Genomic DNA, 12,978 nt, shown 5'->3' on the forward strand with positions numbered 1-12,978 from the left:
AAGATTTCAGTCAGTATACTGAGTTCTTACTTGGCCTTCTATGTGAACTTTAAGATTTCTTAATAAATATCCCAAGGTGAATTTAACTTTTCATCTAATATACCTGTCAAAGCAGTTATATCATTACCTTTGTTTCTTATAAGTTGTACTTGGAAATAAATTGAATCAAACCACAGTTTAAAGAGTGTTATCCTACTAACACCAGAGATAATTTTATACTTAAATTCTGCTGTATGCCACTCTACTGGCTGAATTAGTTTACAGAGTGTTTTCATTTTTTTTTTTTTTTAGACAAGAGTCTCGCTTTTGTTGCCTGGGCTAGGGTGCCGTGGCGTCATCCTAGCTCACAGCAACCTCAAACTCCTGGGCTCAAGCGATCCTCCTGCCTCAGCCTGTCGCGTAGCTGGGACCACAGGCATGCACCACCATGCCCAGCTAATTTTTTCTATATATTTTTAGTTGTCTGATTAATTTCTTTTTATTTAGTAGAGACAGGGTCTCGCTCTTGCTCAGGCTGGTTTTGAATTCCTGAGCTCAAACAATCTGCCCACCTCGGCCTCTCAGAGTGCTAGGATTACAGGTGTGAGCCACCTCGCCCGGCCGGAGTGTTTTCATTCTTATTACACTCATTTGATCCTCATAATAGCCTGTCAGGATACGTATTATTCTGATTTTACAGAAAAGGAAGTTGAGACTGACTTATCCAAGGCTCTGAAGCTGCTTAGTTGGGGATCAGGCTTTTAACTTTATGTTATTTACAGTATATAAAAGATGAAAGTCTGGTGCAGTGGTTCTCGCCTGCAATCCCAGCTACTCCAGAGGCTAAGGTGGGAGGACTGCTTGAACCCAGGAGTTGGAGACCAGCCTGGGCAATACGGCAGGACCCCCGTTTCTAAAAAAATAAAAAATAAAAAAAAAAAACATTCGCTGGGTGTGGTGGCATGTGCCTATAGCCCCAGCAACTCCAAAGGATGAGGAGAGAGGATTGTTTGAGCCCAGGAGTTCGAGGATGCAGTGAGCTATGATCCTGCCACTGCCTTCTTAGCCTGGGCAACAGAGTGAGATTAAGTCTATAAAAAAATTAAATAAAAAATAAATAAAAGATGACGATGGTAAGCTCTTGAGACATTTTGTACCAAATATCAGCAAGAACCATTTTAGAGAATGCAAATTCTCTAATAGTAAGTGAAAATTATTTCTACCAGGCTATCACTAAAATATTTTTAGTCTCTTATTTATAAACCTGAATAAGATTATGTTGCTTCCCAAATAAAAATAAAGATTTAGAATTTTTAAAAGTAGATCTGAGAGGAATCTTATGCATTGTACTAGAAGAAACTATGATGGAATTTGTTATTATATCTTGGCCTAAGAAAGGTCTTTCCAAATGTGATACAAAATGTGGAAGCCATATAAGAAAATTTGATTAATGTAACCACGTAAAAATAACTGCTGGAAGCAAAGTCAATACAAATAATAAGCTGAGAAAAGTATTGCTATTCCTGTGACATAAGGCTAATTTTCCTTATATAGAGAGAGCTTCAGCAAATCAAGAAGAAAATGTTAATAGAAGGAGGAATAAAGGAAATGCATATATATTTCATATCAAAGCAAATTACTCTTATATAACAAGTAATTTCACTCATAAAATAATTTCATCTATTAGAAATTTCATCTATTAGATTGGCAGAACTGAAAAGTTTCAACATGCTGTTGGAAAAGGTGTGAGGAAATGGTGCTGATGCCTTGCTGGTAGGACTATAACTTGATACAGGCTTCATGGAGAAAGGGCAGTTTGGTAGTATCCTTTGACCCAGAGATTCTGATTCCATCACTTTATCCTATGGATATACTTGTAGACATTCACAATGATATATATGCAAGATCATTCATTACAACATTGTTTTAATAGTTTCTGGAGATTTAAACTCACCTTGATATCTGTATTTAGGTCTCCCATTTTATTCTTAGTATTATTTTGTGTTCTTTTTTTTTTTTTATCAGTTTTACTAGACACTGGTTTATTGGTCATTTCAAAGTACCATGTGAAAAATTAAATCAGCCAGTGTTAGTTGTGATCAGCAGAAATCTATTTTGGTAAATTTAATTAGAAAAGGAATTTATTGACAAAGAATATTGGGTAACCCAGAATCACCAACGAGATAGCTAGAAAACTGGCTTGGAAAATGGCAGCCAGGATCAAAGAGCAAAGTGTGTATAATAAGAATCCTTTGAAATTTTTCGAAACTTCATTGTGACCTAGTATATTATCAGTATTTTAAATTGTTCCTTGTTTCTTTAAGGAATATATATTTTGTTCATTGGGTACATACATAAATATAAAATATATTATCAAGTTAATTGTTCAGTTTTTCTATATTTTTACCACCTTTTAGTCTGCCTGATCTTTTTTTAACTGTGGTGTGTTAAAATTTCTTACTGTAATTTTGGATTAATTTCTTCTTATAGTATTATTAGCTTTTGTTGTAATAATACAGGTTCATGCAAGTTTGTGATTGTTATATCTTTTTTTTTTTTTTTTTTGAGACAGAGTCTCACTGTGTTGCTCGGGCTAGAGTGCCCTGGCGTCATCCTAGCTCACAGGAACTTCAAACTCCTGGGCTCAAGCGATCCTCCTGCCTCAGCCTCCCAAGTAGCTGGGACTACAGGCATGCGCCACCATGCCCGGCTAATTTTTTCTATATATTTTTAGTTGTCCAATTAATTTCTTTCTAATTTTAGTAGAGACGGGGTCTTGCTCTTGCTCAGGCTGGTTTCGAACTCCTGAGCTCAAACAATCCGCCCGCTTCTGCCTCCCAGAGAGCTAGGATTACAGGCGTGAGCCACCGTGCCCGGCCTGTTATATCTTCTTAATGAGTTGGCTTTTTTTTTTTTTTTTTTTTAAGGGTAGTGAGGAAGACTTTATTCAAGGAGGCTACTACAGTGGGGTTTGTAGTTTGTAGCAGGGGAGAGAGACTGTGCTCAGCTCTGGATGAGTGACCTTTTCAATCATTATGTAATTTTCCTCTTTATTCGTATTAAAACTTTTCTCCCTGCTTTGCTGTGAGCTATCTCTGTGGCCTTGGGCCCAGTCATTTAAACCCTCACTTTTCTTATTTTAAAATGGGTATAATACCTACCTTATAAAGTTTCTGTGAAAATTCATAAAAAAATATATATATGAAATATCCTTTATGTAATAGCTTTTCAGTAAATGGATTTAAAGTACTTTTTTGCCTTAAGGGTTTTATTTTCCCTTCCTTCTTTCCTTTTCTCTTTTAAAGCATCTAATTTTAAATACTATTTGCCTATAATTGGAAATGTGCTTAAGGGACAAAAATAGTCATCAGGACTTTTTTTTAAGTGGGCAAAGGTGATGGAATGTTTGCCTCCCAAACTCAGGGTCTAACTAATCTGTAGTGCTTGGTAGACGTTTAAGTTACTATTTTCTGTATTTGCATTGGACCTAATGTTTCTAAGTATCTTCTTTATTCCTCAATATACTAAATAAGAGTCTTTCTAAAATAGTTGAGACAACTGAAAAAAGATAAAAGGCAACTTTTTGGGGAGCCTGCTTTTCTAGAACAAATATTTTATCAACCTCAATGGGATATAGAGTTATTAGTCTTAAAATTAATACTCTGTTTAGATTACTAAATATACATAGAAGGTGTAAAGAAGGGTGATGTACATTTAAGGAGGTAGAGTGTGTACTTTCCCCCACCTTTTTAAAGTACTTAAGATTTTATTCCTGTTCTTAACTTTGATTTTTATCATCTATTTATATAACCAGCATGTATTGTGTTTCCTATGGCTTGATGTCTTGGATTTAAAAATACATATAGAGAAGGGGAGAAGACAGAATTTCAGCTGAGAAAATAGCATAAAAGATTTGAAAATACTATATAGCATATATATGTTGTGACTAGACTGTCAAGAGTTGAGAGATATATGCCTTAGAAAGATAAAGTTGTGATTGGTCTCTGGAGAACTTTGAATGACATGTTGAAAAGTTTTGACGTTATTCTATAGACCAATCAAAATCACTAAAGGCTTTGAGGATTAAAAAAGAATTAGGTTATACACTGAAAATATATACAAGATTATATGCATGTTATATACTTTATACTTTGGCATTATTGAGAAATAGTAAAATACAGCATTACGAATAAAACTTCAGCTTATTTAAAATGTTACTTAGCAATGGCTGGGTGTGGTGGCTTGGGCCTGTGCTACTTGGGAGGCTGAGGCACGAGGATCACTTGAGTCCAGGAGTTCAAGATCAGCCTGGGCAACATAGCAAGACCCTGTATCTATAAAAAATAGAAAAATTAGCTGTGCGTGGTAGTGCACACCTGTAGTCCCAGCTATTTGGGAGGCTGAGGAAGGAGGATCACTTGAGCCCAGAAGCTTGAGGTTGCATTGAGCTATGATTATGCCACTGCACTCCTGCCTGGGTGACAGAGTGAGACTCAAGTCTCTAAAAAAAATAATGTTACTTGGTAAGATTAAACTAAAGCTTTAAATTTAGTTTTCCGTTGAGGTCTTTTAACATGTTCCTTTTATCAGTGAGCCCCTTTGTGTTAGTCCATTTTGCATTGCTATAAAGGAAATACTGAGACTGGGTAATTTATAAAGAAAACAGGTTTATTTGGCTTATGGTTCTGCAGACTGTATAAGAAGCATGACACCAGCATCTGCTTCTGGTGAGGGCTTCAGGGAGCTTCCAGTCAAGGCAGAAGGGGAAGCAGGGGCATGTCACATGGTGAGAGGAGCAAGAGAGGCAGGAGGTGGTGCCAGGCTCTTTTAAAAAACCAGCTATAGTGTGAACTAATAAAGTGAGAACTCAGTATGTGGGGAGGGCACCAAGCCATTCATGAGGGATCTGCCCCCATGACCCAAACACCTGCTACCAGGTCCCATCTCCAACACTGGGGATCAAATTTCAACGTGGGATATGGAGGGACCAGACATCCAAACTGTATCATCCTTCTAGACCACCCTATATAAAATTACCTTGTTTTTCCTACCATACATTTATTTTCTTCTGTAGCACTTAGTACCACCAGTTGTAGTATATATACACACTTATTTGTTTTATTGTCTGTTTTCCTCCACAAGATTATAAGCTCCATGAGAGCCAGGACTTCATTTGTTTTATTTTGTTTTTTGAGACAGGGCTTTGATCTGTCTTCTGGGCTAGAGTGCAGTGGTGTCGTCATAGCTTGCTGCAACCTCAAGCTCTTGGGCTTAAGCGATCCTGCAAGGACTTTATTTGTTCAGTGCTTCTCCCCAGTGCTTAGAACAGTGCCTGCTTTATAACCTTTAATAAATATTTGTCAAATGAGTGAATGAATATTCAAATTAAGATGACCACAGTTTTTAATGTGATTTACAGTGTGGGGGCAGCAGTAGGACAAGGTCTTGCTACCTTCCATAAAAAGTCCTGTTAAAAAGTATTTTCTTTCCCCTTTCTTCCAGACTTTATATTTAGAGCACCAATCAAATTAAGCAAGCCTGGGGAACTTCGTGAAGAATATGAAAGCCTGAGAAAGGTATAGTATACATATTATCATGACATTCATTTTCTTTTCTTTTCTTTTCCTTCCCTTTCTTTTTCCTTCCTTCCTTCCTTCCTCCCTCCCTCCTTCCTTCCCTCCCTCCCTGGGGCTCAGTGGCACGATCACAGCACACTACAGCCTCCAACTCCTGGGTTCAAGCAATCCCCCCACCTCAGCCTCGCAAATTGCTAGGATTACAGGTGTAATTGCCTGTATTATTTTTCCTTATCTTGCACGGTTCTTCTAATTACATGTAGCTGTTCTTTAATTTCTTTCACTCTGTTAAGTACTCCCGAAGAACTGTCTTGTAGGCTAGTAAGGGGATAGTGAAATAATTTCTTTAGAAAATGTTTACCATTGGTAAAGCTTTTATCTATGTCGATATTATCTTATTTTTCATGTTTTCAAACTAATTGTGGGAATCACCTGCAGAAATAAAACTTTAAAAAGGCTGGCAATAAGAAATATGCTGCTGGATTTGTGTCATTCTTTCCCAGCCTTCTCCCTGCACCACCACCCTTCTCCCAGCTCTATAATTGATTAGCTAATCATTCTACATGTGTATGTTTAATACTTTATGAAGGTAAGTAATCAGCTTAATCTGAATCAGGCATCATCATAAAACAGGTGAGACAGTAACGCTATTGTGGCATTTTATACTGAATGAAAAATCAGTATTTAACAAGGGCATGTTAAAGAGAAAAGATGATAGAAAGCTGTGCTTAATTACTACATATTCTTTGACCTTCCCTTTTAAGTGAGGGTGTTAAATGTTCACTTGAATCCTCATGCTCCTTTTCTGTGGTTATTGTGAGGTTTTGTTTCTTTTTAAACCACTTAGAAAGCTTTTTTTTTTTAATAGAATAAATTATTTTCAGGGACCACATCAAAAGAACTACAGGCTCTTCTTAAATAAAGTTTCAGATTATGCAGTTACAGTATTTACTTCTAATATACCTTTTTAAAAACTTCAAAAATGTGGAAATTATAAAGCTATCAGTTTGAAGATAATCTTAGAGAAAACAAGGAGTTGGAGATAGGAAAAGGAGGTAAAGCAGAAGGCATAGTAAGAGTAGAAGTTTGTATAAGCCTTGGGAGAGTGAAAGAAACCTTGAGGAACTGTACTTTTTGTTCCTATTAGAGGGGAGATACAGGACAGTGGTTTTAAAAGAGGCTGATGGAATAAAATGCTGTTTTGTGAAGCTAGGACAATCTTACCTTGTTAAAGTGGATTGAATTTGAAAAACACTCACCTATGTCATTTGGGTTAAATAAAAGTAGGTCCCTCTCCCCCACACCAAGTATCCAAGTTATCCTACATCCATTGTACAAAATGGAAATCCATGCCATAAAATAAAAAAGCGCTAATATGGCATACTATTCAGCAATAAGAAGGAGCCAACCACTGATACACGCTACCATATGGATAAACTTCAAAAAGATGCTCAGTGAAAGAAGCCAGATATAAGAGACCATATACTGTATAATTACATTCATAGAAAATGCCCAGAATAGACAAATGTAGGGAGACAGACAGTAGATTAGTGGTTGATTGGAGCAGGGGTGGGAATAGGGATTAATAGTAAATGTGCATGAAAGACTTTACTGGAGTGATGAAGATTTCTAAAACTGATTTATGATGTGTTCTGTATCTTTGTAAATTTATTAAAAATCATTGAATTATACACTTGAAATGGATGGATTAATACATAATACATAAAATATGTCTCAATGAAATTGTAAAAAAATTAAAAGGCACTAAACATTTGGATGGAGAGCTAGATAGACAGGCCTCTTAGAGTGTGTATTTTCTGAAACAAAGCAAAGTGAATTTATAATTATCTGGGTGAATCCCTAGAGGAAGATGATCTTTGAAAGTTTATACTGAGCAAGGGATGGTAAGTGGAAGTTAATTCTACCCAACTCATTATCATTAATTTGTTGTATAACATACTACTAAATACATTTTTTATTTAGTATACTTTATTACTTTAAAGTGACAGTAAAAATTTTTATGTGAGCTATGAAATGTTAACAAAAATTTTATTCCCCTAATTCCAGTTCTTTTAAAAGGTGTTACTTTATTTAATAATCTATTCAATTCTACTAACTGTGAGAGATTTAGGAACAAACCAGGTTGAGGTAAGGGGACTGCTATGGAATGGAAGTGATTTCTTTCAGATACTCAGCTGGGCTCTAAGGAACTACTAAGAACAGGGAGGTGTGTTCTCAATGTCCTTTTGAGCCAGAGACCTTTGAGTTAATATGCTTGCTGAGGTTACTGTGTGTTTCCAAATTTACAATTCTGTGAATAGGTTTGCATTTCTAAATATGTTTAGATTTTTTTTCTTCCTGCTGTATGTTATAGTTAATTGTGTCTTTTTAACGTAAGAAAAATAATGCAGAAATATGCAGAACAAAATGTGAAAGTTCCTCTCTATCTTTCTTCTTCCTCTCTTCCCCAGAGGTACCTAGTATTGGTACTGTAATGTTTGTCTTAGACTCCTTATATATGCTTACATAAACATACACACACATACACTCTAGACTTTTTCAGTATATGTGAGATCATGATGTATATTCATTAATTAATCAGATATTAATCGTGCCCCTAGTATATGCTGGGCAATGGGGATGTAGTACTGAAGGAAACACTCAAGATCCTTGACCTCAAAGAGATTGCTTTTTAGTGGGGAAGACTGATAAGAAATAAGCACATAAATACTTAATATACAATAATAAAGCAGGGTAAGAAGAGTTAGAGGGGAGGGAGTGGCAGGGAAACTTGAGGAGACACAAAAAGTTTTAGATAGAACAGTTAGGGAAGGTCTCTCAGAGGAAGCAACACTTGAACTGAAACCTAAAGGAAGTGAGGGGGCAAACCAAGTAAAGGTATGAGGAAAGAACATTCCAAAGGCCCTGAAACAGAAACAAGTTTGGCTTGTTCAAGGAACCAGAAGGTGATTGTGGCTGGAACTGAATGTGCAAGGAAGTGGAAGGGTGGTGTCGGGGTTAGGGAAGATGAGTTGGGAGACAAAAGGGCCAAGTCAGAGAAGGCCTAATTAACCTAGTAGAGAGCCTAAATTTATTTTAGATATGATGGGAAACCAGTAATATGATCTGACTTATGATTTTGAAAGGTCTCTGGTTGCTGTGTGGGGAATAAACTGTAATAGGCCTAGGAGTTAGGACTTGTGTTTTCTGTGAATAGTAGAGACCCCAAAATAATAACTGAAACAGATTAGGTATCTGGGATTCCTGCTAAATGAGTAGATTTTAGCTGCTCTTGCCATTAAAAAAAAAAGAATGGGTCACTGTGTAAGACGGTGGATATGTTAACTTGCTTCACTATAGTAATCATTTTACTATTTATATATATCCCATAGCATCATGTTACCTCAAATATACACAATAACATTTATTTAAAAAACAAACAAATTAGGAGTTTTATTTTTCTCAGGTAACAAACTGGAGGTAAGCAGTCTAGGGCTGATATGGCACCTCCATGACATCAGTGATTTAGGTTCCTTTTGTTTTTCCTTTTAGTCATCTTCAAGAATGCCTGTCTCTTGTGGTATGTGATGGCTGATCCTTCTTGAGAATCAAATCTAGACAGAAGGCAAAAAGGCACATGTCAGCTGAATTGGTTTTTTGTTTGTTTGTTTGTTTTTAAAAGATGGGGTCTTGCTCTGTTGTCCAGGCTGGAGTACAGTGGTGTAATCATAGCTCACTGCAGCCTCATACTTCTAGGCTCAAGTGATCCTCCTACCTCAGTCTCCCAAGTATCTGGGACTACGGGTACGTGCCACCATGCCTGGTTAATTTTTAAAATTATTTTGTAGAGATGGGGTCTTGCTCTGTCACTCAGGCTGATCTTGAACTCCTGGCCTCAAGTGATCCTCTTGCCTCGGCCTTCCAAAGTTCTGGGATTACAGGTGTGAGCCACCTTGCCTAGCTGGAATTGGATCCTTTCAAAGAGCTTTGTCTAAGTCCCCCTCACCCAGTGACTTCACCTATATTTTGTAGTCCTGTGTCACAGCTACTAGGGAGGCTCGAAAGCATAGTATTTTGGCTAGGTATATTAACTTCCTGAGTAAAATCAGGGTTTTCTTAGGGAGGGAGCAGCAAATGTGTATTGGAGTAGCAACTAGCAGTCTCTGCCTCATGGGGCAACAATGGACAGGAAATAAGGCTAGTTAGGACACATTTGGAGTAAGCAATGTGTTGGGTTTAACCAGCGTTTGGGTTTTGCCAGCAGTATGGCAGAGGGAAGGAGGCAGTGAACTTGAGGGTATATACAAGGGAGTTATTATAGTTTTGGATCATGGATCTCGGTTGTTTAAGGAGGAAATCGAGGACATGAGGGACGTGGTGGACAGTGAAAGAGTGGTAGGGTGAATGGACTGGAAGCTTTGATGGTGAAAAAGAATTGTGAAAGTAGGATCGCTAGTGTACAGATAAAGCTGGGAAGCTAGGAAATAGGAAATGATGGTCTAAATGTAAGGCTTAAATGTGAGCCTTGGGAGGTGTTTTAGTTATTGGACATCACAAGATTTAGGGTATGACTCTGGGAGTAGATAGCTAAAATAGGATGGAGAGAAAGATTTATTTAAGGAGGTGAAGGAACACTGGAGGTGAGAGTACAGTGATACTGAAATCTTCAGGAATGATCACTAGAGTAGTTGGAGAGAACTTGGTACTGAGTTTTTCTGTGAATAAGGGAGAGTGACAGGGGTCATGAGTATTATAGTCTGAGGGTAAATTCTTCAAAGAAGCTAGGATTTTTGAGGAATAATACGATCTATTCTGTGACTTGATTTTTTCACTTAACAGCATTTTTTTTGGGAGATGGTTTTTAAAATATATTAATAGCTACTTTTTCATCTTACATGGTATTTCATATTATGAATGAGGCATAATTCACCTACTCATTCCATTATCATTGGTCATTTAGTTTCCTGTTTCCCCCAGTTTTAAAGAATACTGTGCTGAGCACTCATGAACATATGTGAGCAAATACATCCTTTAGGTTAAATTCCTAGAAGTGAAAGTGTGAAATGGTGTATATACACTTTTTGTATTTTGGTAGATATTAACAAATTGTCTTTTAAAAAGACTTTTTCAGCTTATTCTCTCATGAACAGTAAAAGTGAGTCCTTTCTCCTCAAATCCTTGCCAAACCTTTATTTTTGTTTTTGATATTTTACCAGTCTGCTAGATGAAAATGATCTCAGTTTTAATTTCATTTCTATGATTACTACAGAGGAGCAATATTTTATGTTTATTGGCCATTTGTATGTTTTCTGTGACTTCTTGTTTATATTTTTATGTGATTTCTTACATACGACCTTTATTTTTATTTATTTATTTATTTATTTATTTATTTTTTGAGACAGAGTCTCACTCTCTTGCCCGGGCTAGAGTGCCTTGGCATCAGCTAGCTCACAGCAACCTCAAACTGCTAGGCTCAAGTGATCCTCAGCCTCCCTCGTAGCTGGGGCTCCAGGCATGCGCCACCGTACCCGGCTAATTTTTTTTTTCTATTTTTTTTAGTTGTTTGGCTAATTTCTTTCTATTTATAGTAGAGACGGGGTCTTGCTCTTGCTCAGGCTGATCTCCAACTCCTGAGCTCAAGCAATCCTCCCGCCCCAGCCATATATAACCTTTAGATGTGAAAACCAGTTCCATCTTTTGGGTGTTTGTGGTCTTGACTGCTGGTGACACGCTCTTTTTGTTTTTGTTTGTTGTTGTTGTTTTTCTGTGCTCTTATAGATTTATTTTATTAAAAAGAAGTTTCCCGACATTTCATGGGGTTTTAAGTGGAAAGGGAATATTAACACAAGATTAGTGCTTCATCTTAATACATTGCTTGAGAATTTTGTTATATTTTGTTCTTGTGTAAGTGTCTGCAGTAAATGCATGTTGAAATGAAAAATAATTTTTAGGGAGAAATTACTTTAATATTGATCTCTTTGTATGTTTTTGTTATATATGAGACTGCTAGTCATCTTTGTTTCTTTTTTGAGACAGAGTCTTAATCTGTCACCATGGGTAGAGTGCAGTGGCCTCATCATAGTTCACTGCAACCTCCAACGCCTGGGCTCAAGCGATCCTCCTGCATCAGCCTCCTGAGTAGCTAGGATTACGGGTGCATGCCCCCACACCCGGCTAATTTTTCTATTTTTAGTAGAGATGGGGTCTCACTCTTGGCTCAGTCTGTTCTCAAACTCCTGACCTCAAATGAGTCTCCTACCTTGGCCTCCCAAAGTGCTAGGGTTTATAGACATGGGCCACCACACTTTTTTTAAAAAAATTTACTTAAAAGTGTCTTGTATTTTAAAAATGTCTTGTATTAGGAAGTTTAAAATATGTTCTATCATACCACAGAAGAAGCATGTTGTTGGTTTATTTTAAAAAGTTTTTTCCTATTAGATTATAAATCTTTCAGGATCGATCTGTTTGTTTTGATCTCTTTAACTGCACACAACTAATATAATATCTTGCACATAGGAATTCACCAAATGCTTATTGAATTAAATTGTTGGTCATCTAGTTTCAAAGCCCCCTTTTTAATGAGAAATAACTTGTATAAGAATGTACAGCTGGCTCATGATAGAGCTACATGCATTTTAAGATTTCTAGGGTTCTTTTTGCAACACTATTTGCTATTTTTTTCTTCTTTCCTCTCAAATGTTATATAATCTTTGAGGAAATGCCACTTTGAGCATGTGCTGGCATACGTCTTTCTAAAACCAGAAAATATAAGATCTCATAGTACATCTTTACGAACAGGTAAGATATGTGGTACTAAGGAGAAGGAGAAACTCTCAAAGGGTGTTTAAATTTTAACTATATAAGGGGAGAACAGCTAGCTGATGGGATGCTCAAAATCTAAGTTGAACATTAGACATGGCGGTTGTCTCCTTTTACTATTAATATTTACAACTACCCAAGTGAGGAGAAGGAGCTTTATCAAGTAATGGACATTTCAAAGAAAAGAATACACTTGGGAAATTTAAAACATGATCAAATTTAATTAAAATAACAAGTTATTCAGGTTATTTCTGCAATGTGCTGTTTTTCCTTGTCTCTTTCATTTATGAGAAGGAGGATCAGTAGTTATGAGGTTACTGTATAAATGTTTTTATTGTTTAGAGTCTAGTTTAAATAAAATCATCTAAATACCACATGAAGGCCGGGCGCGGTGGCTCACGCCTGCAATCCTAGCTCTCTGGGAGGCGGAGGCGGGCGGATTGTTTGAGCTCAGGAGTTCGAAACCAGCCTGAGCAAGAGCGAGACCCCGTCTCTACTAAAAATTAGAAAGAAATTAATTGGACAACTAGAAATATATAGAAAAAATTAGCCGGGCATGGTGGCGCATGCCTGTAGTCCCAGCTACTCGGGAGGCTGAGGCAGG

The 12,978-nt window shown here is 37.0% G+C and overlaps 1 protein-coding gene across 1 annotated transcript in view; it reads left to right on the forward strand.

Annotated features, from left to right (window-relative positions):
- Nucleotides 1-12,978, forward strand: part of RNF169 (ring finger protein 169) — a 79,013-nt gene that overhangs the window by 23,821 nt on the left and 42,214 nt on the right. Inside the window, exon 2 of the mRNA XM_012645595.1 lies at nucleotides 5,482-5,555. Coding sequence (XP_012501049.1) covers nucleotides 5,482-5,555 — 74 coding nt within the window. The remainder of the gene's footprint in view (nucleotides 1-5,481; nucleotides 5,556-12,978) is intronic.

The sequence above is a fragment of the Propithecus coquereli genome, unplaced genomic scaffold (genome assembly GCF_000956105.1).
Source record: "Propithecus coquereli isolate 6110/MARCELLA unplaced genomic scaffold, Pcoq_1.0 Scaffold235, whole genome shotgun sequence".
Taxonomy (NCBI): domain Eukaryota; kingdom Metazoa; phylum Chordata; class Mammalia; order Primates; family Indriidae; genus Propithecus; species Propithecus coquereli.